This window comes from Oreochromis niloticus, linkage group LG3, assembly GCF_001858045.2.
Source record: "Oreochromis niloticus isolate F11D_XX linkage group LG3, O_niloticus_UMD_NMBU, whole genome shotgun sequence".
NCBI classification, from domain to species: domain Eukaryota; kingdom Metazoa; phylum Chordata; class Actinopteri; order Cichliformes; family Cichlidae; genus Oreochromis; species Oreochromis niloticus.
The window spans coordinates 77,669,867-77,695,731 of record NC_031967.2 but is presented as its reverse complement, the minus strand read 5'-3'; the positions used below and the strand labels follow the sequence as shown (position 1 = coordinate 77,695,731).

Genomic DNA, 25,865 nt, shown 5'->3' with positions numbered 1-25,865 from the left:
GTCCACCCCCTGGTTTGTTCATAAATACTCTGTAGCTGCTGCTCTTCAGCACTGTTTCCACAATGGATAACTCATACATCATAGCGATAGACTTTGGCACTGCGTACAGTGGATATGCTTTCAGTCTGACAAAAAGAGAAGCAGAAACTGAACCTCGTTTAAAATACTGGGGTCAACAGGTTTCACTGAGGACCCCAAAGACTCCGACCTGCATCCTTTTTGATGAGCATGAAAATTTTCTCAGCTTTGGTTATGAAGCCCAGTCAGCTTATTTTAAAACACGCGGTGATGAAGCCCGAAAGAAATTCTTCTTTGAATGCTTCAAGATGTCCCTCTATGGCAAAGTAAGTTTAACAATCTGTCTATGTCATTATTCTAATCTCTCTCTCTCTCTCTCTCTCTATCTCTCTCTCTCTCACTATATATATATATATATATATATATATATGAATGTGTGTGTGTGTGTATAAGTCACAAACTAGGGTATCGTCACTGATTTTTTTCTATCTATAAAACCAAAGCTGACACTTGCAAGACTTAATCAGAGGTGTAAGCGTCACAGCATATGTCTTTATGTCAAAGTTACTGAGGCTAAAACACAAAAACATGAAGGAGGAGCAGAAAAAAAAAACGGAAGAAAACCATGAATGGTCAACATATAAACATTAACGGATGCTGCTGAATTCAAGCAGAGCGAAGTTACAGAGGTTTTATTAGAGACACAGCTAAGGATTTTGCAATTTTGCATAATTTGAAAAAGTTTCAATTTGTTCAGTATTGAACAGCAGAAATGAGTCTTTCTTGTCAGAAGTAAGTAAAAATTACTGGGCTGTAAACAAAGTTAGACTGGTGGGTAATAAGCAGAATAATGGAGAAAACAGATTTTTAGAAGGGAAACTGTTCTTTAAGTGCACTGAGAGAGAAAGAGAGAGAGAGCGAGAGGGAGCTCTGCATGAAGTGTGATTTTATCGTGGTGGAACCAAAATAGCAAAAGTAAGAGCGAATTCATGAGGATGTTTATGTAAAGCGAAATGCAAAGCGTAGTTTGGATCTTCTTTTGCTGCTGGTTCAGTCAACTTTGTTGGGAGAGAGATAAAACCTGCAGCTCAGAATCTAGCGCAAAAAGACATAAATACAGAGCACGTTCCCACCGACGCATCAGGATCTGTGAGCTGTCGGCTTTCAGCCCTGATGGCATACTGTGTACGTGCCGTCGGTCACTGACTCTGATGCGTCGACGGATCCGCTCTTTGTGCGGTTGTCGAAATGGTTTTGTGAAGTTTAACCTGAGATTCTGACGTTTTGGGCAAAGCGCATTTATATAAAAAATCGATTCAGGATTATAATGAATCGATATCACGTTATCCAAGTAAGAATTGATTTTAATCGATAAATTGATTATCAAAACCCACTTCTATTACAAACCTATTAACTAATATCCAGTCTGCCATCATAGAAGCTTAACAGTGATGTGAAAATTGAAGCTGCAAATGGAAGATCAATGAAGGCACTGAAGGTGTTCACAGAAGCTCTGAGATACCTGAAGGATGACGCTCTGAAGTTCATCTCAGAAAATGCTGGTGGGAAGCAGTTCATAGCCTCTGACTTCACCTGGGTGGTGACTGTACCTGCCATCTGGGATCCTTCAGCAAAACAGTTCATGAGAGAAGCTGCGACGCAGGTAACAAAGACAATATGTACTGTACAGCTGTTTTAAAGAAAAAAAGGATTTATTTACCTTTGATTTATAGGCAGGAATTGTGACCGGAGGAAAGGAAGACAGACTGGCCATTGCACTGGAAGCAGAAGCAGCATCAGTCTGGTGTATGAAGCTGCCAGCTGATGGTTTTAAAACAGAAAATAACAGTGATGTCACATTCAAACAGGCTTCAGGAACACAATACATTGTGGTGGACTGTGGAGGTACTCTATGCTTTCATAGTGCAGTTTTTCTTACTTTTTTATGTTTTTATGGTTTGAAAGAGGAGTGATAGAAGCCATTTATGTCCACTGTGAGCGACCATTGTTGAACAGATTTGGTGGTTTACGACACCAACTGTCTGCCAGCTCTAATCGAGTTTTGACATCCCTTTCCAGACGCCTTAACGCCCACCCACATCCTGGGCCATCTGACCTTAGGAAATCGCATGATAGGGTGGGGTTAGGTTCCACATGCGTTTGCATGCCTTGGCTCATGTGATTAGGTAGAATAGAACAGAATGCCTTTATTTTCACTTCAGAGCATCTCCTGATCAGTGCAAACGTGTGTGCGTGTGTGTGTGTGTGTGTGTGTGTGTGCGTGTGTGTGTGTGTGTGCATGTGTGTGTGTGTGTGTGTGTGTGTGTGTGTGTGTGTGTGTTTGTGTGTGTGCATATTTATATACACTTACTATGTTATTATGTATGTTTTTATATAGATAAATTATTTGTCCATTGAAGCATGAAACCAGACTGTGTTATGGGTTTCTAGACTGATGTACAGTGAATAAACAGAGGAGCTCCAGGCTTAAAGATTAGTTTGTTTCCACTGTTATACAGTCTAGCACTGTTAAAATATATTTGTATCAACTCTTTATCATTGTATGCGGTAATATACACACCTGTGTATAGTTCTGTGTATTCACCAGTGAGTGATAAAGGCCCCAAAGTCTGCATTAGGAGGGTGGAGGAGAGAATGATTTGTAAAGATGCTATCACTTGTCACTTTTAATTATTTTTAATTACTTGCTGTGTGTTGCAGGTGGAACCATTGACATCACTGTTCATGAAGTCCTGGAGGGAGGTGCCCTGAAAGAGCTGCACAAGGCCTCAGGAAATGATCTGGGGGGACAAACTGTGGATAACAAATTCAAAGAATTCCTCAGAGAAATCTTCAGTGATAGTTTGTGGGATGCATATGAAAAAGAGCAACCAGGAGAGCTGCAGAAGTTGATGTATGATATCTCAGTTTTAAAAGAGAATGATGATGATGTGGAGATCAGCTGCCCATATAACCTGGGCGAAATGGCAAACAAAAAGCAGAAAATGGAAAAGTTTTTTGAATCAGTGAGAGGTGTTTCCTGGAATCAAGGATCCATCAAAATCTTAAAAGAGAAAGTACGATCTTTCTATGCTGACAGTCTGAATGGCATCACCAAGAGTCTCAAAGAAATCCTGAAGAAAGATTTCACCATTAAGTACATTCTGTTAGTCGGGGGCTACGCTCAAAGCCTGATTCTGCGTCAGCATATTACCAATCAGTTTGGTGGTCAATGTAAAGTTCTGTGTCCTTCTCATCCTCAAGAAGCAATCATGAAGGGAGCTGTGATGTTTGGAAGAAACCCAGCATTGGTGGCATCTCGAATAAGTGCCTTTACTTACGGGGTTTCTTTGTCTCTTAGGTTTGATGCATCCAAGCATAGAGCAGACAAGAAATACACAAACAAAGAGGGCGAGTGGTGTGATGGTATTTTCTGTGTACTGGTGAAGGAAAATGAGGAAGTGGGCTGGGATAAAACCAGTGAATACAGCTGCACTCCAATAGAAAGAGATCAGACAGCGATTACCTTTGCATTTTATCGCACAGAGAGAAATATCCAAGGTCTAATGTATGTGGATGAGTGGGGAGTAGAGAAAATTGGTTCAATTATTCTTGAGTCACCTGACACAGCAAGAGGCATGAATCGTGAAATCAAACTACAAATCAAGTTTGGTGCCACAGAAATGACGGCCACAGCCATAGACGTAGATTCAGGTTCAACAGTTAAAACTGAGCTTGACTTCATGGCTAAATCAATGAGATCAATCAGAAACAACGTGTGGCAGAAGTGATGTCGTGAAACAAGAAAACTTTTTATTATGAGATCTAATGAAAACCTATGTGCAGTTAAATGGTGGTTATGTTGAAGTATTTTTTTTTTTTTTTTATTACCACTGAAAAATGTACAGATCATTCTTACAGCCATGTAAAGCAGACACGGACATCCCCAAGACATCAAATTATATGAATAAACTTTTGTATGATTCAATCCAATCTTGATGCACCTGGAATTCTGATTTCTTCCTTTCTTTTCTTCATAAAAATGCTAACCTGTACCTTAAAGTCCAAATACTTTGCTTATTTAAAATCCTTCAAAGTGTATAATTTTCATTATTTTTATCAGTATATAGTTCCTGTATATATGTTTTAAAATCTACCCAGTGAGTCAACAATTCCTAAATAATTTAACCAAATTCATATAGAACAAGGTTTTGATCATTCTACTGAGAAGTATTACTTCTATTATTTCTACTTTAATTTGATTGGCAATTGGGACATAAAAAAACTACATTCATCAAATCTGGGAAAAATATCCTAAAATATTGTTTTTTCTTCCAAAATAAGTGTTAAACGATTTTTCCCCTTGGAAGGTACACAGTCACAACCATCATTGCTCATTGCTAGTAGCTAATAATAACTAGGCCCTGTATCATAATGATCTTGTACAACATCTATGAATGCTTAAATGTGTTGTTTTGAAATCATTAGTTAATAATTTTTTAATCTTTTCCTTCCTGTAAGGAAATCAGTTGTCTTTATAACCTGTGGACTCATCACATTCACTTATTCACCTATTAGAGGTGGAGGAAGAGGGTCTTATTTTCCATGTCATTTTGTGACAAAATGACCAATCACATTGTCTAACACATCATGACATTAGGTAGCAAATCCTTTTCTGTTTAAACAAACTAGAACGCTGTCAAAACTGTACTTTATTTAACTTTATTTAACTTTAACTGTACTTATTATTAGTATCAAACTATGCTCGAAACAGAACAGAAAATTGTTGAAGAATATTATCATGAAATTACTGTAGAAAAAAAAGTTTTGCTTCAGTTTACAATCTTAATGACTCTGGAAGTGAAATTTGATGGTGGTAAAGTTGCCCCTTTACCAGCTGCCAAAAGCATTTCATGGCTTGAGATCCAGTGGAGACTGATCTCCACTTTCCTGATCTGCTGAACTGCTAACAGACACATTTCATAATGATTATTGGATTTGACTTAGTCAAGATAAACTCCTGTGTCGTGCCTTCTCCCAAGTGTCTGTGCTCCGTACTCTCGTTTCTCTGCACACCCCATGTATGCAGCCGTCCTGTGTTCCGCTCTCCTCCTGAAGACATCAGGACACCAAACTCCAGCAGTCACACACTTAACAACGCTAGAAACACTAACATGGAGTTTAACCCAACAATCCTGTCATGGTGGGAGCTGCCTCATGCTCTTAAATAGCTCCCCCGACGAGCTTCATCAACAGCAGGTGAGTGACATGGTCTTCAGGTGTGTCCAGCCCCCTAGCAGGGCCACACCCACCAGGCCTGGAGGTGCCTGTCAGGATACAACTGCACACACACGCACATATCTGCCTATACATACAAACGGGGACACAGACAGCAGCACAATGCAGCAAAAACACATAATAATTATTGAGTCCACACTGCTCAAGGACCATGGGTCCCTCAGTTTTATGTGTCTTCTTTTGCGCATGCGGGCCGCTTTGAGGGCCATGAAGGCTTCACACTAGAGCATGTTTGCTGTCACATTTTATTTGTTGTGTGAACAACCAGACAAAAAAAAAATTCCAACCCCTGAGGGCATCAGCCACCAGCAGGGAGTGTGGTGAGGGGGGATAGGCCTCCATACCTTTGAGCCACAGTTCTACAAGAAAGATACGTTACAGTATTGTTCACACCATAAGGTGCACCGGATTATAACGGGCACTAGCAACAGTAAGATTAGTCAAACTTTACTTAACTCGTTCTTCTTGTTTCCTCCATTTCCATACCATTGATTCATTCCTGGTAAATTTTCTCTCAGCTGCCTCTTAGTTTACCTCACTGCTCACCACTTCTTTAAACAACATCGTGGGTAACATCGTGGTCGCCAGTATTAACCATTCCTTGCTGTCAGTCTCCTGACTGTGGTCTGGAGATGCGAGGCCCCAAGGCCTTAAGGGGAAGGCTAAACGTCCTCCTCCAGCGTTAACTCCCTTCACTTTTGCGGAGTAGTGAGGCAGGCAGAAATCAATCGAGACACCCAAGATACATAGATGATAGATAAATTACGCTTTAATGGCAATGCTGCATAGTTGCAGTTACACCATGTGTCAGCTGTGGCCGATGCTCACGCACATTGCCCATTTTCCGTAAATACAATATCCAGTTTCACTGTTATGCAAATGACACCCAGCTTTATCTGTCCACTAAACCTGATTCTGCTCTCCACCCATCCTCCCTCTGCTTAGCCCAACTAAATTCATGGTTCTCTTCTAATTTTCACAAACTCAATAGTAATAAATCTGAGCTCCTCTTGGTAGAAACTAAATCAACATTATCCAGAACCAACAGTTTCTCTGTTACTATCAATAACTCGTCGGTCTTCGTTTCTTCCTCTGTGAAAAGTTTGGGTGTCATCCTCAACAGTACTCTATCTTTCAACTCACACATTAATAATGTTACTCTGTCTGCATATTTTCAATTGCACAACATTAACACCCCACAACGATCCCTGATGTCACTCTGACACTTGAGGATGAACTACTTCATCTTGCTCAGCCTCAGCAAACAGGAGGACTACATCCAGAGAGTGAGAGCATTGGATTATGAATGTTCAGCATTTGATGGCCTTTGATGCGTATTTGATGTGGAAATACGAAACAGTTACTTCTATTTTTTAGAAGTAATTTCTGCTTCTGATTCAGAGTGCATGAGATCAGAGTGATCACAGCCCAACTGTCTATATTTCAATTTTTCATTACGGTTCCTTCTGTTCTCTGAAGTCGACCAATGTCTCCTCATCTTCCAGAGTCCTCAGCACTGGCTCCCCTCAGGAATGTGTGCCAAGTCCCCTCCTGTTTACGCTGCTTACATATGACTGCTCACCCAACCATCCAGGCTGTCATATTGTAAAGTTTGCGGACGACACAGCTGTGGATGGTTCCATCACAAACAATGATGGGACCGGCTACAGGAAGGAGGTGGAACTCTTGGAGGACTGGTGCAAGCAAAACAATCTCTGCTTAAATGAGAAGAAGACGAAGGAGATGATTGTGGACTTCAGGAGGGGAAGACACACACACACCTGCACGTCAGAGGATCTGCAGTCAAAGTAGTACCCAGCTAGAAGTACCTGGGTACGTACCTGGATAGCAACCTCACCTAGAAAAACAACACTCCCAGCCTGATCAGGAAAGCTCACGAGAGGCTCTACTTCCTGAGGAGGCTGAGGCATGCGGGACTTGAGAGCTCAGTCTTCATCTCCTTTTACAGCTGTGAGGTGGACAGTGTTCTGTGCTCTGGCATCAACGTGTGGCACAGAAACTGCACCGTGGCAGAGAGGAAAGCTCTACAGAGGGTAGTGAAGGCCTCACAGAGAGTTGTCGGAGGCAGCCTCCAAACCGTCACAGACATATACACCTCCCGATGCAGGAAGAGGGCCACCTGTATCATCACCCCACTCACCCAGCACAAATACTCATATGCAAAACCACCCGACTGAGAAACAGCGTCATTCCAGAAGCTGCGAGACTTCTCAATGCATAAATGTTTAATAACTGTTATTGTAGCTCCTTAATCACTACGGACACTTACAGACACTGTCACTTTATCAGTGCTGGTCATCATGCCCTTTGCTGCTGAAGTATTTCTTTACACTTATATTTATACCCATACTCTATACTGGTACTCAGGTTGTTGCACTCCACTTATCGTATTATTTTATTATTTGTTATTCTGTTTTGTTTAAAAAAAAATCCACACAACTATTTATTCATCAAAAAAAAAACCTCATTATTCTGTTTCTTTTTGCTCCGCGACCGTGTGTACATAATTTCGTTCCACCTCATGTTGACATGTGATGTGAATGACCATAAAGCTTGAATCCTTGAATTAGAGCACAGAACACTCTGCTGTGTCCAACACTGATCACCTGTTGTGATAAAGTGACTGTATTGTTTTATCTGGACCCAGTGTGACCATGAGCATCATGTTTGATCTCATCTTTAACTCATTGCAGCTGATTGTCTGTTTGTTTGCACGAACATGCAGCATTCAAAGATTCTTTTTTTAGTAGATCTTTTGGATTTTTTTAAACTATTAAATAAAAATTATTGTGTATTATTACTGTTTTGCCTGTTCATGTTTTGGAATTAAAAATTACGTTGGCGAGAAACAACCACAAATTCATTAACAGTTGATTTAAGAAAAGACAAGGAATGTGTGTTGGTGCTGTCTTCGTTAATGAAATGCTTTTCAAAAAATTCTTTTCAGTAGGAATTAATGTGATCAAGTTCAGTGATAAAGCAGATGCAGATTTAATCAAAAAGGAAGCTTTTTTTGTTCCACATATACTGAGGTCATAACAAACACTTTGTGACAGTTTCATATGAAGTATAGAACCATTCAGAACAGTGTTTTCTGCTGTTTTCTACATAGAACAGTTAAATACTTTTAAAAATATTTAGATCCTTATCCATACTTCAGATTTCCCCTTTTTTAAAAAGTCTGATTATTATTATTTTTACATTTGCTTATGATCACAAGCTACACCATAACGTTAGGATGAAAATGTTCGCTGAGGTCACAGATGCAACCATATGAACACATAAATAAATAAACAAGGCAAATAAATACACCGCAGGGCTGAAGTGGTTTGCACTTTGTCTTTCTTGCATGTCCTGTGGTGAACAACTCATCACTGTATCGCCTTCACTGATTTCTATAGAATCATGGATCGTCTTCTGCTGGTCATTAGCTGGGTCAGACTGTGAAGTTCAGGACTGCCTTGCCTTCACCACTGCTGTATGTGTGTAAAATCTCCTATTAAGCAGTAAACAGATGAACTAGTGATTCTGACCTCTGTAGATTCAATAATGATACTAAAAAATAAGACATCACACTCACCCTGAGCCTTACCATGGATGGCTTTTTTATTACTAAATTGATTTGTTATTACCCTAGCAAATCAATTTTTCACCATTTTAACAAACTGACGTTTGAAGAGAAATCATACTCCTCATCTCCTCATGAAGATCCATTCAGAGTCTTCTCAGAGGTTCTGCTTTCAGTTGCATTATTTCTCTGAGCTGCTGAGGACTAAAAATACTGGACCTTTAGTGTCAGAGTCTAAAACTGACAAGTTAAAATTCTTCTAAACATCTGGATCATCAACAATTTGTCATCCACACAGAAAGGAACATGTGAAAAGAGTAAATGATACAAACACTTGAACAGGAAGTAGAATAGGTTCACCTCAAGAAGAAAGAAAAATCTGGAAATGTTCAAGTACAGAAAATGTTTCCTCTATAAACCAAACTTTATACAAATTTAGTTTAATTGAAGTCTGGAAAACTCAACTCCCCCCTCTGGCTGTGTCTGTGTGATGTGGATTTTGTGGCAGCTGGAGTGTTCATTAATTGGGAATGAGAGGAAGAGATGCCAAAAGAAGGAATGGTTCAATGACTGGATGTCTCAAACCTGTGAGTGCACAGCTAAAACTTTGGCTGTTCATCCTAAATGCTCACAGCTTATTTCTTGTCAGAAATCTTACCCGTATTTTGGGGTAAGTTTTTGGGCGTGTGCTCCTACACTTTGACCTATGTGATGGGGTAGTTTTACATGTGTAGCATAATAAAGTTGCACTGTTTTATGTTGTAATGGCATGCATGCATTATTATTAATCACTGAAATAAATTTATTAAATTGGTATTCCTACCCTTACTATCACTGTGCCAAAAAAATTTCTTCACCACTGTAAAGAGCAATGTGGTCATTCTTTGGCTCTGTGAAAGGACTGTGACAGTGGGCTGGGATGTGGATCTGTCTGTGTTGGAACAGATGTTGACTGTGTGTGAGAGCCCCCTTGTGGTGAGAAAACGCAGTTGTGATATCAGGCACATGGTCCAGAGAACAGGCCATGTACCTCTTGCTAACATTTAGCAAGATGCTCCTTGCAAACTCACTCAACAGTTGTGTCATGTCTGTGTGTAGGCAGGCAGAAAGAGAGGACCCAAAATGCAGGACTCATGGAGGCGGGAGAAACAAAAAACCAAGGAGCACAAGAGTCCAAAAATACATCAACGATTCAATACAACACTAGGCAGGACCTCAACACAAGTCCATGAAAAGTTCAGAGGGTCGACCCGGAGGTCAACAACACAAGGAACAAAACAAAACAGTTCAGTTCCGGAGGCCGACCATGGGAAAGGTAGCGGCAGCGGGGCAGGTCCGGAGGCCGGCCGGGTGGAAGGCAGTGGCGGCGATGCCCAACAAGGAGCCTAGCAGATGACCGACGATGTTGAGGCTGCGTGGCCCCCGCAGCACCAGGCGAGGCGGAGGCTGGACCAGACGAGGCAGAAGCTGAAGCGTGGATGAACGTTGGTTGAGTGTGGAGTAATTGCTTATGAGAGCATGAGGGTGGGAATGGATGTTTGTATCTGTGTGTGCCTGTATGTCTGTGTCTATATGTCAGGTTGGGTATCAGACCCCACCTCTCTGGGGACATCTCAGGCCCTCCAAGGTTTGGAGGCCTCTCTCTCCCCACCACTTCCCCGGTGGCAGACGCCCTCAGACATCGGTGCGTTGGTGGTTCTTTGTGTCCGGGGATGGGCGTCCAGTTACACACCGGTTCAGTCTTTGGTGGCTGCTTATCGGGGCCTGGACCCTGGGGCTGGCTCGGGCCACTTCGGAGGTTGGGTGCCCTCGGCCTCGGGCTCGGTCACTCAGGCACAGCTGGCTGCCGGCGGAGCTCACGGGCAGGTCACTGCAACCCCCCGGCTTCTGCTCCGCGGCTGCTGAGTGACCCCTCATCTGGGGCTCTCCTCAACTCTTTCTGGGATAGTGGCGCGGCTGCCCCTCTGCTGGTCTTCCTTGGTCTCTTGTGTTCTGGGGGCCTCTGGATGTCTGGAGGACGGGGCAGTGGCCCCCCACACCCTCTAGCAGATCATTACATGAAGGAACCTTTTAAAAAAAACAAAAAAAACAAGCAGGTCCATGCTCACAGGTGTACACACGGGTGCTCACACACACAAACTACACCCTTTTTGGCTCCTACCTCAAAGCACACTGTGCGCTGTCGATCTTACGTGCTGCACAGTAATGTTTAATATTTAGTATTTACTGTTATATTCCCATATATCATCGTGATGTTGTTTATTCTATTACTCTCGTTTTCTTCTGCTTGTTTTCTTTTTTCTTTCTCAACAGGTGATCCAGGTGATCGATATATGTATTTTTTGTCTGCTTATTTTGGCATCAGACAGGAACATGAACCTTCTATTTTTAAAAAGTGCCCTTTTCTTGGACCTTATTCCACTTTCAAACAGGTGAATGTAAGTTCCTGTTCAGGCGCTTCATGGAAACTGATGCATCCAGAAACCATTTTACAAATAAGTGTGTTTGCGTGTCAGTTTTTCATTGGTTAAGCACTTTTCATCACCTTTTCCAGTAATACACACCCTGTTCTCACATTAACAGAAAATAAAGCAATCATGAACCCTGTACTAAAGAAAGACACAAAAAAGAGACGTAGAGCAAGAAAGTGATGGATTTCACATCATGTGGCTTTTATTCTTTTTCTGTGTTGAGGTTTCAAGAAAAGCAGTAATGACTGATCATTCAGATATTTTACACAAGTAAGGAAAGAGTCACATTAAAAGTTCACACAGCAGCAGTTGCTGATTCACACTTTAATTTTTTCTTAATGTTTTTAAATGGGGCTGCATTGCTGACTGTCATCTACAGACGCAGATTTAATGTGTTTGTATATTTGTAGATATTCACCTGACAGAGAGAATCTCTCTCTTCTATAAAACTAAACTTACCTCTTTCTTAAAGTTGGAGTTGTTTTCAACAATATTATTAAAATGACTTATTAATAAATAGGCGGTGGGTGAAATCAACACACAGAATCCTGAAGCAAAGAACGTTATTGTTATGACCATCTTATGCTCGTCTCCAAGAAAGGACCTGAAGTGGTGCCAGAAACTTCTGATCTGTTTCTGCAAGACACAAAACAGAGCCAACATGAGAGCAGAAACTTTGCTTCCACATTTCAAATTCAAAGCTGGAATTTTTCAGGAGCTGAGGTGCAGGTTTCATTCTGTCTGAATAATTAGTCATGTTATTTATCATAATTCACTTTGTTTTCTAGAAGATAAATGACAGTTGTTAAAGAGGAAAACATAAGAAAAATGCCACATGAGATGTCAACTGATAAGGTGTAGCTCAAGGTTGTTACAGCTAAATCTTTTTTATATATTAATACTTTTATAACTGAACTTCAAGAAAAACAACCAAAGAAAATAATAAATTAAAACTATTATATCGATGGAATAAAAAGGTTTCAGTGAATATGAGTGCGGATGATTGTCTGTATATGTTAGCTCTGCCCTGGCCTGACAACTGGGATAGGCTCCAAAATAATGCTCCTCTGCACTTTGAATGGCAATTTCAGCTGAAGATAAACTAAACATTGTATCGATGACAAAAGAGTATTTATTTTAGTTAGTCAAAAACAGCTTTTGTGTTTTAAAATTAAAAATGTCACAGAGAATAACTGGGCTATATTACTATCACTGCCATTTGTACAATCTCAGAAAATGAACATTAAATCACAATATACAGTTATTCCACCTCAGAAAGTGTCATTTTCTTTGGATTTATTCTACTGATATATTTAGCCACAAAAAGGGGAAATTGTATCACAAACACACAACATAGAAAATGAAATTAATGTCTAGAAAACACAAATACAGGAAGATCTGTATCCAGAAGCAGATGTGAGCCCACATACAGCTCAATGTGATTTTAATTACACTAAAACTGACAAAAAAATGACGAAAACTTCATTCCTCTTCTTGGACTTTATTCTCTTCAACTTGAGCTATCGGGCACTTCCTACAAACTGTAAACTGCTGTATTTGTAGTCAAATAAGTTATTAACACTTTCTGTGAAGCAATCACAGGATAATTGTATCGCAGCTGTAATCATCATTATTATTGTTATTATTATTATTGTTGTTGTTTTTGTTGTAGTAGTAGTATGTATGACACTTTATACAATAAAGTACAGACGCCTAAACTGTGAAGTTTGTCATTCTTTAAACTTAAAAAAAAAAAAAAAAACTGTCCATGAACACGAAGCGTAAATGAATGAGGAAGGTAAACAGAATCAAAGGAAGAAACCTTTGGACAAAAGCTTAAAAAAAAACTGCAAATGAGTAAAACGAGAAGAAAATAATGTTAAAAATCATTCATAAATAAATGTATAAGTGTGACAAACGAGCACACTCAGTGTGAAAACCATTTGAACCGTTTTTAGGGAAACAAAAATAAATGCAAGAAATCTGTGAACGAAAAAGTGGAAAAAAGAACTACAAAATGAGTGAAACGAGAAGAAAAAAACTACAAACCCCTGTTTATGTTCGTGGTATGAGCCCACAAACAGCCCAGTGTGTCTAAAACAATGTTGAAAATCATTCCTAAAATAATTATAATTAATGGCAAGACGAGCAAACTCAGCGTGAAAACCGTGTGATATCTTTCAAAAAGGAAACTAAAATGAAAATCAGTTTCAAAATGAACGGTTTAAGAAAAAAAGTAAAAAGAAAAAAACAAGAAAAGTAAGAAAAATGAAAAAAAAAAAGTTAAATAAGTGTATTTAAGCGACTTAAAAAAATAAGGAGAATATATGAAAAGAGCAGCTGAGACTGAACCAAAAGCTTTCCGCAGTCTGTCCGTGAAAGAGTCGACCTCGGAGTTGATGTTAATCTACCACGGCCAGATGATCCCCCACGACGAGGGAGGGGGTTGATCCAGCACAGGCAGTCGATCAGCAAGTTAAGAGTATGGGCACGCAGACGACTACGGTTACCGCGGGGTTAATCCCCCACAGCGAGTTGATCAGCCACGGTGAACGCGGTGCTCGCCACGGCGAAGACGTTGTCCGCCACGGCGAAGGCGGCGTCCACCACCGTGAGATGATCCGCGACGGCCACCGCGGCGGTGTCGCCATCGCGACCGCGGCGGTGTCAGCCATCGCGACCGCGGCAGTGTCAGCCACAGCGAGTTGATCTGCCACGGCGAGGGAGGGGGTTGATCCAGCACAGGCACGGCGAGTCGATCAGCAAGTTAAGAGTATGGGCCCGCAGACGACTAAGGCGACGGCGGTGTCCGCCGCGGGGACGGCGGGGTTAATCCCCCACAGCGAGTTGATCAGCCACGGTGAACGCGGTGTTCGCCACGGCGAGGGCGGCGTCCACCACCGTGAGATGATCCGCGGCGGAGTCCGCCACAGCGACCGCGACAGCGGCGGTGTCTGCCATCGCGACCGCGGCGGTCACCGCCATCGCGACCGCGGTGGTGTCCGCCACAGCGAGTTGATCAGCCACGGCGAGGGAGGGGGTTCATTCAGCACAGGCACGGCGAGTCGATCAGCAAGTTAGAGTATGGGCACGCAGACGACTATGGTGACCGCGGTGTTATTCCCCCACAGCGAGTTGATCAGCCACGGCGAACGCAGTGTTCGCCACGGCGACCAAGTTGCCCGCCGGGGCGAGGGCGGCGTCCACCACGGCGAGATGATCAGCCACGGCGAGGGTGAGTCGATCAGCAACGTTGGAGCATGGGCCCGCAGATGAATGCGATAGAGGTATTTTCATTAAAGCTCTGAGTTCCGCAGACATGATCATCACTCTACTTCATCTGTTTGAAAGGAACAATGAGGCTCCTCCTCCTCTTGACTCTCATTCGCTTCAGCGTTGCCGTCATCACAGCTAAGGCAGGACAGAAGAGCGTCACTCTTCCATGTCGAATTCCAAACTACAACCTCGTAGCTGTGAACTGGAGCAGAGCTGACCTGGGAGAACAATATGTGCTTTTATACCGGGACGGGCACTTTGAGCCACGCAAGCAGCATCCATCTTTTAAGAACCGGGTGGATCTGCAAGACAGACAGATGAAGGATGGAGACGTGTCTTTGATTCTGAAGGATGTGACGACTAATGACACTGGAACGTACGAGTGTCGTGTCTTCGTGGAAGAAACACGCTTGTGGAAATCCATCAGCATCATCAGCCTCAGTGTTGATCCTCCAGGTGAGTGAGTAGAGTTGAGTGTGTGTGTGATCAGAGGTGAAGCTGCTTCCTGCTTGTTGATGTTTGTTTCTAAAGATGTTGTTGATGAGACTTTGTAGAAAGCAGCTGGTCTGAGTGATGTGATCAGAGTGCAGTAGATAATGTCTGACAGCAGTTTGAAGAGCAAATGGATTCTGTTCTGTTCTTCACTCATCACCTACCTGACAGCTGACACCTCACACCTGTTTCTCACCTGCAGGTCAGACAGGAGGAGACACAGAGGATGGAGGGAAGGAGGATGGAGGGAAGCTGCTTCGGAAGTTGTTGACAGTGGCAGCTAACGTGATGAAGTTGCTGGTACTGGTGGCTAGAGGGAGACAGTTGTTTAGGGAGTTGTTGGCGCTGGTGGCTAGAGGGAGCGAGTTGTTGATGGTGGTGGCTAAAGTGATGGAGTTGCTGGAGGTGGTGGATAGAGGGATAGTGTTGCTTCGGGACTTGGTGGAGGTGGTGTTTGACCTTTTGGAGTTGGTGTTTTGATCTACAGAAAGCTTAAACCACAGAAGTAGGGTTACAGCTAAATCTTTTTTATATATTAATACTTTTATAACTGAACTTCAAGAAAAACAACCAAAGAAAATAATAAATTAAAACTATTATATCGATGGAATAAAAAGGTTTCAGTGAATATGAGTGCGGATGATTGTCTGTATATGTTAGCTCTGCCCTGGCCTGACAACTGGGATAGGCTCCAAAATAATGCTCCTCTGCACTTTGAATGGCAATTTCAGCTGAAGATAAACTAAACATTGTATCGATGACAAAAGAGTATTTATTTTAGTTAGTCAAAAACAGCTTTTGTGTTTTAAAATTAAAAATGTCACAGAGAATAACTGGGCTATATTACTATCACTGCCATTTGTACAATCTCAGAAAATGAACATTAAATCACAATATACAGTTATTCCACCTCAGAAAGTGTCATTTTCTTTGGATTTATTCTACTGATATATTTAGCCACAAAAAGGGGAAATTGTATCACAAACACACAACATAGAAAATGAAATTAATGTCTAGAAAACACAAATACAGGAAGATCTATCCAGAAGCAGATGTGAGCCCACATACAGCTCAATGTGATTTTAATTACACTAAAACTGACAAAAAAATGACGAAAACTTCATTCCTCTTCTTGGACTTTATTCTCTTCAACTTGAGCTATCGGGCACTTCCTACAAACTGTAAACTGCTGTATTTGTAGTCAAATAAGTTGTGGGAGCCAAGTTAAGATAGTTCATATGTTTAGTATTTATATTTCGCTGTTGTTAAGCTTGTTTGTGTAATTAATAATTTAGGAAGTAAATGCATGTTTATGGTGGAACTAAAATTATTTTATTGCTGTGTTGGTTTGGTTACGTAGTATCATGAATACATGTGCCTTAAAGACTCGTGTTTACAGTAAAATCTGGGCATCACCGATGTATGCAAATTAGCGCATGCGGTGCGGGAGGGGGGAGAGAGAAAAAGAGTTAACACGGTATAAGCTATACACGGCAGCAGGGTAGAACAGAGCCACACGGTTTTCCTACCGTAGTAGGTTATTTGTTGAGGATAAGTAAAACCTGACCACTCCTGTAAGATGCAAACTGTGGAATAAATTTTTTGTTACATCTTTTCACATCGGAGTCCCGTGGAGTTCTTTTTCCTCTTCAAACTGACGTACGCGAGTGAAGCACGGGAAAACTGGTCTCACGGCTTATACATTTTGTAGGAAAACCTGCTCGTTGTGGATTAATTCAAGCGACTAAGAAGGAAAAAACCCAAGCTGCTGCAGCGACGAGAAACGTGAGTAAGTGGAGCTAATTCACGAGGAAAAAAGTGCTGAGTCATTGTGGAAGCTAGAGCGGTGAGCTGTGTGGTAGCTAACCTGCATGATTTTTGGATGATAAAATAAGGATTTTGTCGTTGCTATTCGGGAACTTAATACCATGAACGAAGAAGAAGAAGACACTGTAGCAGAAATGGAACCTAGGGCGGTGAAAATCACACCTAAAGCTATGGAGGAAAGGCTGCAACGTGTTGTTAATTTACGGAAGGCCAAGTTAGCCAAATTAACAGGCACAGTGAAACAAGTGCGCCAGCTGATGGAAAATGAAGGTGATGCCAGCCTAGCAGAAGCAACACAGTTAATGAAGGATTTTAATGAGCGTTTTGGAGAGTTTTGTGATTTGAACACAAATGTTAAAGAGGTACTCCAGCAAATGCCAGAGGAGGATTTAACTAAAGACCAGGAAAAATGGTTTGAACCTAAGGCTGATTCCTTCAAGGCTTTTGCTGAGACAGCTTCGGCTTGGATTGACAAGATGGCCATGCGCGCTGTGGAGGCTGAAAAATGCAATGAAGATGTGGATCCATCTGACAGCATATCTAATGCATCTGTCTCAAAACGCAGTGATAAGGCATTTTCAGAACGTGGCTCCTGTGCATCGTCATCGGTGTCGTCCACATGCATGAAGGCAGAGGTGGAGCGAGCTACTCTATTGATTAAGGCATCATCTTTAAGACAGAAACGCTTGCTGGAGGAAAGGGAGGCTAAGCTCCAAGCTGAAAAGGAGGAGTTAGAAATACAAACAGCTCTTGCAGCAAATGAGGCAAAGATCAAGATCTTATCGGAATATGAAAGTCGTGCATCCAAGGCATCCAGTCGCGTATCCACTCGGGATGGAATGAACTCCTACGTGGCATCGCATAGAGTTGGAAATTTATTTACTTCACAGAAGTCAAATAGTCCTTCCCCCACGCGAGAAAGACAAGCACAGAAGAAGAACATTCTCCAAAATGCACAGCAAACACACACTGTTACCTCCCAGCTACCACAGACACCAAGTGCTTTACAGGATGTGGTCGAAGTGCTAACTAAGCAGCAGAAGTTAGCTACGTTGCCCCCGCAGAACATTTCTGTGTTTAAAGGGGACCCATTGGAGTATCGGCTGTTCATGCGAGCATTTGAACATGGTGTGGAGGATAGAACAGAGAGCGACAAGGATCGATTGTACTACATGAAACAGTACACAAGTGGGCAACCACGAGAATTGATACGCAGTTGTCTTCATATGGAACCCACACATGGATATCATACGGCTAAGAGACTGTTGGAAGAGCACTTTGGTAATGCCTACAAGATATCAGTGGCATACATTCACAAGGCTCTTAACTGGCCAACCATCAAGTCAGATGATGGAGAGGCTCTGCATGCTTTCGGGCTCTACCTTACTGGATGTCATAATGCAATGATGGATGTGGAGTACATGGAGGAGTTGGATAACACGGCCAACATGCGTGCTATCGTTTCCAAGCTTCCGTACAAGCTGAGAGAAAGGTGGAGAACATTTGCTTGTGGGGTCCTAGACAAGGAAAAACGCAGAGTCAAGTTTGCAGATCTGGCGGAGTTTGTCAATAAGCAGGCCAAAGAAGTTTTGCATCCATTGTTCGGCGATATAAAGGACAGCACCTTAAAGGTCCAAGTTAGAGGGCAAGTGGATGAGAGGCTGCAAAGGAGAAGTGGAATCAGAAAAGGATTCACCACAGCTGCAACTATCACCACTACACAGGACGTACCCTCTAAAGAAAGGAACAAGGTCAGCGGAAATCAGGTGTGTGCATTTTCCAAACCCTGTCTCTTCTGTCGTGGTGAAGAGCACACCATGGAGCAGTGCAAGAGGATGAGGAAGTCACTTCATAAGGAAAAGATTGATTTCATGCGAACTAAAGGACTATGCTTCAGCTGTCTTAAGCAGGGACACATGAGTAGTTCGTGCAAAGAAAAGGCAAGTTGTCAGGTTTGTGCACAACTGCACCCCACAGTGTTACACATGAAGACTAAGCCCAGTGCTACAAGCAAAAGGGCAGCTCCTGAAGTGGAATCATTAGAAAGAGAAGACCAAACAGAGTCAATCGTGAATGGATTTGTTGAAATGGAAGCACCTGCTCACGATGCAGAGAAAACAGAGCACATCTTGGCAATAGTTCCAGTCCAAGTGAAACCTAAAAGAGGACAAAAGGTGACACACACTTATGCTTTTCTGGACCCTGGCAGTACTGCCTGCTTTTGTACTGAAGAGTTAATGCATGAGCTTAACTTGACTGGCAGGAAGACAAACATTTTGCTGAAAACAATGGGAGAAGAAAAGGTCGTCAGTAGCCACATTGTGTCTGGGTTGGAAATAAGCAGCTTAGACAGTGACGACTTCTTTGAGTTGCCAGAAATGTACAGTCACAGTGACATTCCTGCTTCTGCCGACAATGCTCCTTCTCAAGACTACGTGAACAGGTGGACCTACCTTCAGCAGGTGTCTATACCTAGGATTGAAGCAAAGATTGGACTGCTAATCGGGGCTAATGCGCCTAAAGCTGTCGAACCGTGGCAAGTTATAGCCAGCAAGAATGGTGGTCCATATGCTGTGAAGACAAGGCTCGGTTGGACCATCAGTGAACCCCTCCAAGGAAGCAGTTCTCAAAGGGCAGCATGCGGACTGATTCAGGTTGCAGCAAACCGTATATCAGTTAGCAAATTGGACGAACTCTGGGACCAGCAGTTTAAAAGTGACTTCCCTGAGTGTGAAAGAAACGAGAAGCAAGAAATGTCAAGAGAGGATTTGCAGTTTCTGGAGATAGCGACAGAGTCAGCTACTATTGTGGACGGACATTACAGCATCGCTCTGCCGTTGCGGAACAAGCGCATTAAGATGCCCAACAACCGCAAAGTGGCTGAGCAACGTGCCTTACACCTAAAGCGGAAGTTGGAGAGGAATACTCCATTCCACACAGAATACTCGGCTTTCATGAGTAACATCATAACCAAAGGTTACGCAGTGAAAGTGCCGGAAAAGGACCTTGGTCGTGACGATGGAAAGGTTTGGTACCTACCGCACCACGGAGTTTACCATCCCAAGAAACACAAGCTTCGAGTGGTCTTTGACTGTGGAGCATCGTATAAAGGCACCACCTTAAATGATCAACTGTTACAAGGACCAAATCTGACCAGTACCCTTCTTGGGGTAATTATCCGATTCAGACAAGAAGAAGTGGCCATCATGGCAGATGTGGAAGCAATGTTCCACCAAGTAAAGGTGCCTGATGAAGATTCTGACCTTCTTCGGTTCCTGTGGTGGACATCTGGTGACATTACTCAGAAAATGGTGGAGTACAAGATGGTGGTTCACATTTTCGGTGCAACTTCGTCACCAAGCTGCGCCAGCTTTGCTCTGCGCAAATGTGCTGAAGACAACCGAGATCCAGCCAACAGCCAAGCGGTCGACACAGTGCTGCACAACTTCTATGTGGACGACTGTTTGAAGGCTGTGAGCTCAGAAGAGGAAGCCATACAGTTATACCACACTCTTAGAGCTGTATGTCAGAGGGGTGGATTCAGACTCACAAAATGGATAAGCAATAGCAGAGCAGTTCTGTCTGCTATTCCAGAAGAAGAAAGGGCATCAGAGGTTAAAGATTTCGATCTGGATCAGGACACACTTCCCATTGAGAGAGCGCTGGGAGTCCAGTGGTGTATTCAATCTGACAGCTTCAGGTTCAAGATTGTAATGCCGGACAGGGCACCCACTCGGAGGAACCTCTTGTCCATTGTGAGTTCTGTCTACGACCCACTGGGTATCTTGTCACCGGTCACGCTTCAAGCGAAGAAGATTCTGCAAGAGCTTTGCAGGAGAAAGGTTGGCTGGGATGTCATCATACCTGCGGACCTAGCTCACAGGTGGCTCAAGTGGAAGACCCAGCTCCACCAGCTAGAGAACATAAGCGTTCCAAGATGCTTTAAACCTGTGGGCTTTGGAGAGTCAGTATACAATCAGCTGCAACACTTTGCTGATGCCAGTGAAGAGGGCTACGGTACAGTAAGCTACTTGCTACAGAGGAACAGCCGTAACGAAGTCTACTGCGCATTCATGTTGGGAAAGGCAAGAGTGGCCCCACTTAAGCCCATTACAGTTCCCCGCATGGAACTTACTGCAGCAACAATGGCAGCACGCATGGACAGGGTTCTGGCATCTGAATTGCAGCTTCCACTCCAACCATCTGTATTTTGGTCAGATAGTACCACGGTACTCAAGTATATCAGCAATCAAACAAGTAGATTCCGTACCTTTGTTGCTAACCGTGTGGATGCAATCTTGAAATGCTCCAGTCCAGAGCAATGGAGGTATATCAGCACCTCACTGAATCCTGCCGACTTTGCGTCAAGGGGGCTCCAAGCAGAGAGCTTCATGCAGTCCCACACATGGTTACAGGGGCCGGACTTTCTCACCAAACCCATGGAAGAGTGGCCAGAAGAGGTGCACCCAGTTGAAGGCCTGACTATAGATGACCCAGAGGTAAAGGGTAACCTGGTGTGTGCTAGTACAATCAAGTCAGTGAAGAAAATCCTTAACGTTACCTTGAGGCTGCAGACACTGGATGAAGAGAGCCTGCATACACTTCTGTGTGAGGCAGAGGCCATTATTAATAGTCGGCCAATAACCAAAGCATCCAGCGATCCAAATGATCTGGAAGTACTCACTCCCAATCACCTGTTGCTTCTCAGGAACAAACCATCTCTTCCTCCCGGACTGTTCGACAGGCAAGATCTCTACGCAAGAAGAAGATGGAAGCAAGTGCAATACATGTCGGAAATATTCTGGAAACGATGGGCAAGGGAATATTTGCCGCAACTTCAAGAGAGGCAAAGGTGGACCCGTCCATCTCGCAACTTTTTGGTTGGAGACATTGTGCTTATTGTTGACGATACAGCCCCGCGCAACTCTTGGATTACACGGAAAGTAATCCATACCATCTCGGACAAGGCAGGAATGGTGCGGCAGGTTAGGATCAAAACCAAAACGAGTGTACTGGACAGGCCCATTACGAAGATTTGCCTTCTGCAGGAATCGGACTGACGTAATCAACTGCAGAGACTGAAGTTTGTGTACTTTGGCTCCACAAGTTTAATTTGGTAATTGTGTAGTAGAGTCACAATTAGGGGCCGGTATGTGGGAGCCAAGTTAAGATAGTTCATATGTTTAGTATTTATATTTCGCTGTTGTTAAGCTTGTTTGTGTAATTAATAATTTAGGAAGTAAATGCATGTTTATGGTGGAACTAAAATTATTTTATTGCTGTGTTGGTTTGGTTACGTAGTATCATGAATACATGTGCCTTAAAGACTCGTGTTTACAGTAAAATCTGGGCATCACCGATGTATGCAAATTAGCGCATGCGGTGCGGGAGGGGGGAGAGAGAAAAAGAGTTAACACGGTATAAGCTATACACGGCAGCAGGGTAGAACAGAGCCACACGGTTTTCCTACCGTAGTAGGTTATTTGTTGAGGATAAGTAAAACCTGACCACTCCTGTAAGATGCAAACTGTGGAATAAATTTTTTGTTACATCTTTTCACATCGGAGTCCCGTGGAGTTCTTTTTCCTCTTCAAACTGACGTACGCGAGTGAAGCACGGGAAAACTGGTCTCACGGCTTATACATAAGTTATTAACACTTTCTGTGAAGCAATCACAGGATAATTGTATCGCAGCTGTAATCATCATTATTATTGTTATTATTATTATTGTTGTTGTTTTTGTTGTAGTAGTAGTATGTATGACACTTTATACAATAAAGTACAGACGCCTAAACTGTGAAGTTTGTCATTCTTTAAACTTAAAAAAAAAAAAAAACTGTCCATGAACACGAAGCGTAAATGAATGAGGAAGGTAAACAGAATCAAAGGAAGAAACCTTTGGACAAAAGCTTAAAAAAAACTGCAAATGAGTAAAACGAGAAGAAAATAATGTTAAAAATCATTCATAAATAAATGTATAAGTGTGACAAACGAGCACACTCAGTGTGAAAACCATTTGAACCGTTTTTAGGGAAACAAAAATAAATGCAAGAAATCTGTGAACGAAAAAGGGGGAAAAAAGAACTACAAAATGAGTGAAACGAGAAGAAAAAAACTACAAACCCCTGTTTATGTTCGTGGTATGAGCCCACAAACAGCCCAGTGTGTCTAAAACAATGTTGAAAATCATTCCTAAAATAATTATAATTAATGGCAAGACGAGCAAACTCAGCGTGAAAACCGTGTGATATCTTTCAAAAAGGAAACTAAAATGAAAATCAGTTTCAAAATGAACGGTTTAAGAAAAAAAGTAAAAAGAAAAAAACAAGAAAAGTAAGAAAAATGAAAAAAAAAAAGTTAAATAAGTGTATTTAAGCGACTTAAAAAAATAAGGAGAATATATGAAAAGAGCAGCTGAGACTGAACCAAAAGCTTTCCGCAGTCTGTCCGTGAAAGAGTCGACCTCGGAGTTGATGTTAATCTACCACGGCCAGATGATCCCCCACGACGAGGGAGGGGGTTGATCCAGCACAGGCAGTCGATCAGCAAGTTAAGAGTATGGGCACGCAGACGACTACGGTTACCGCGGGGTTAATCCCCCACAGCGAGTTGATCAGCCACGGTGAACGCGGTGCTCGCCACGGCGAAGACGTTGTCCGCCACGGCGAAGGCGGCGTCCACCACCGTGAGATGATCCGCGGCGGTGTCAGCCATCGCGACCGCGGCAGTGTCAGCCACAGCGAGTTGATCTGCCACGGCGAGGGAGGGGGTTGATCCAGCACAGGCACGGCGAGTCGATCAGCAAGTTAAGAGTATGGGCACGCAGACGACTAAGGCGACGGCGGTGTCCGCCGCGGGGACGGCGGGGTTAATCCCCCACAGCGAGTTGATCAGCCACGGTGAACGCGGTGTTCGCCACGGCGAGGGCGGCGTCCACCACCGTGAGATGATCCGCGGCGGTGTCTGCCATCGCGACCGCGGCGGTCACCGCCATCGCGACCGCGGTGGTGTCCGCCACAGCGAGTTGATCAGCCACGGCGAGGGAGGGGGTTCATTCAGCACAGGCACGGCGAGTCGATCAGCAAGTTAGAGTATGGGCACGCAGACGACTATGGTGACCGCGGTGTTATTCCCCCACAGCGAGTTGATCAGCCACGGCGAACGCAGTGTTCGCCACGGCGACCAAGTTGCCCGCCGGGGCGAGGGCGGCGTCCACCACGGCGAGATGATCAGCCACGGCGAGGGTGAGTCGATCAGCAACGTTGGAGCATGGGCCCGCAGACGACTACGTTGGAGCATGGGCCCGCAGATGAATGCGATAGAGGTATTTTCATTAAAGCTCTGAGTTCCGCAGACATGATCATCACTCTACTTCATCTGTTTGAAAGGAACAATGAGGCTCCTCCTCCTCTTGACTCTCATTCGCTTCAGCGTTGCCGTCATCACAGCTAAGGCAGGACAGAAGAGCATCACTCTTCCATGTCGAATTCCAAACTACAACCTCATAGCTGTGAACTGGAGCAGAGCTGACCTGGGAGAACAATATGTGCTTTTATACCGGGACAGGCACTTTGAGCCACGCAAGCAGCATCCATCTTTTAAGAACCGGGTGGATCTGCAAGACAGGCAGATGAAGGATGGAGACGTGTCTTTGATTCTGAAGGATGTGACGACTAATGACACTGGAACGTACGAGTGTCGTGTCTTCGTGGAAGAAACACGCTTGTGGAAATCCATCAGCATCATCAGCCTCAGTGTTGATCCTCCAGGTGAGTGAGTAGAGTTGAGTGTGTGTGTGATCAGAGGTGAAGCTGCTTCCTGCTTGTTGATGTTTGTTTCTAAAGATGTTGTTGATGAGACTTTGTAGAAAGCAGCTGGTCTGAGTGATGTGATCAGAGTGCAGTAGATAATGTCTGACAGCAGTTTGAAGAGCAAATGGATTCTGTTCTGTTCTTCACTCATCACCTACCTGACAGCTGACACCTCACACCTGTTTCTCACCTGCAGGTCAGCCTGGAGGACACACAGACGATGGAGGGAAGGAGGCAGGAGGGAAGGAGGCTGGAGGGAAGGAGGATGGAGACACAGAGGATGGATCTGTTGGACTGAGAGTTGGTCTGCCAGTTTCTGCTGTGCTTCTTGTTGCTGCTGTTGTTGGTTTTTTGATCTACAGAAAACATAAACAACGACAGAGTCAGGATTCACATAATCCTCCCACGGAACTCCAGCCTGAAATTTCTGAGAGCTTTCTACAGCTGACTTCTGAATCTCCCACTGACAAACAAAGAGACAGAAATGACCTAAAAACAGACAGCTGTCACCAACACTCCACAAGGATCCCCGATGTCACTTTGACAGTTGAGGATGAACTACTTCGTCATCCTCGGCCTCAGCAAACAGCAGGACTGCTTCCAGAGAGGGACATCAGAGTGTAGTAGATAATGTCTGACAGCAGTCTAAAGAGGAAATGGATTCTGTTCTGCTCTTCACTCATTTCTTTCTTTTCCTGTTTTTGGCGGTGATGGGTTTTTTTTATGATTCACAGCACTAAGACAACAAACGACACACTGTTAATACCAACCTCCTGATGAAGGATGTTTGAAATGTCTCAGAGCTGTCTCATGTTTCTCTAATAAAACCACCAACAATTAACCTTAAATACTTGTTTCGTGTATTCTTACAATTAGGGGAAAAAATAAATACAAATCAACAACTTCACTGTCTCAAGAAATACTATGTTTGCCATGACCACCTCCTTCTGGTTTCAGTGTTAATAAAACTGAAATGCACACAGCAACAGACAGCGTGCTGCATCCTGGTCAGTAAAATAGGCCCCCGGTGAACCAATTTATGTCAGTAACACACAGTGATTCATGATCCCATTTGAAGTTCTG

The 25,865-nt window shown here is 43.2% G+C and overlaps 3 protein-coding genes across 3 annotated transcripts; all 3 read left to right on the top strand.

Annotated features, from left to right (window-relative positions):
• Positions 1 to 1,825: 1,825 nt before the first annotated feature.
• On the top strand, positions 1,826 to 4,005 carry LOC100699432 (heat shock 70 kDa protein 12A). The gene is made up of 2 exons (XM_025902861.1): positions 1,826 to 1,923; positions 2,740 to 4,005. Exons 1-2 carry the CDS (start codon positions 1,827 to 1,829, stop codon positions 3,807 to 3,809), a joined length of 1,167 nt encoding a protein of 388 aa, XP_025758646.1. The 5' UTR covers position 1,826; the 3' UTR covers positions 3,810 to 4,005.
• A 7,552-nt stretch (positions 4,006 to 11,557) lies between these two features.
• On the top strand, positions 11,558 to 22,807 carry LOC109200008 (uncharacterized). The gene is made up of 2 exons (XM_019355384.2): positions 11,558 to 15,108; positions 15,347 to 22,807. Exon 2 carries the CDS (start codon positions 17,073 to 17,075, stop codon positions 22,029 to 22,031), a length of 4,959 nt encoding a protein of 1,652 aa, XP_019210929.1. The 5' UTR covers positions 11,558 to 15,108; positions 15,347 to 17,072; the 3' UTR covers positions 22,032 to 22,807.
• A 138-nt stretch (positions 22,808 to 22,945) lies between these two features.
• Positions 22,946 to 25,630, top strand: LOC112843829 (uncharacterized). The gene is made up of 2 exons (XM_025902937.1): positions 22,946 to 24,740; positions 24,979 to 25,630. Exons 1-2 carry the CDS (start codon positions 24,365 to 24,367, stop codon positions 25,404 to 25,406), a joined length of 804 nt encoding a protein of 267 aa, XP_025758722.1. The 5' UTR covers positions 22,946 to 24,364; the 3' UTR covers positions 25,407 to 25,630.
• Positions 25,631 to 25,865: the final 235 nt, after the last annotated feature.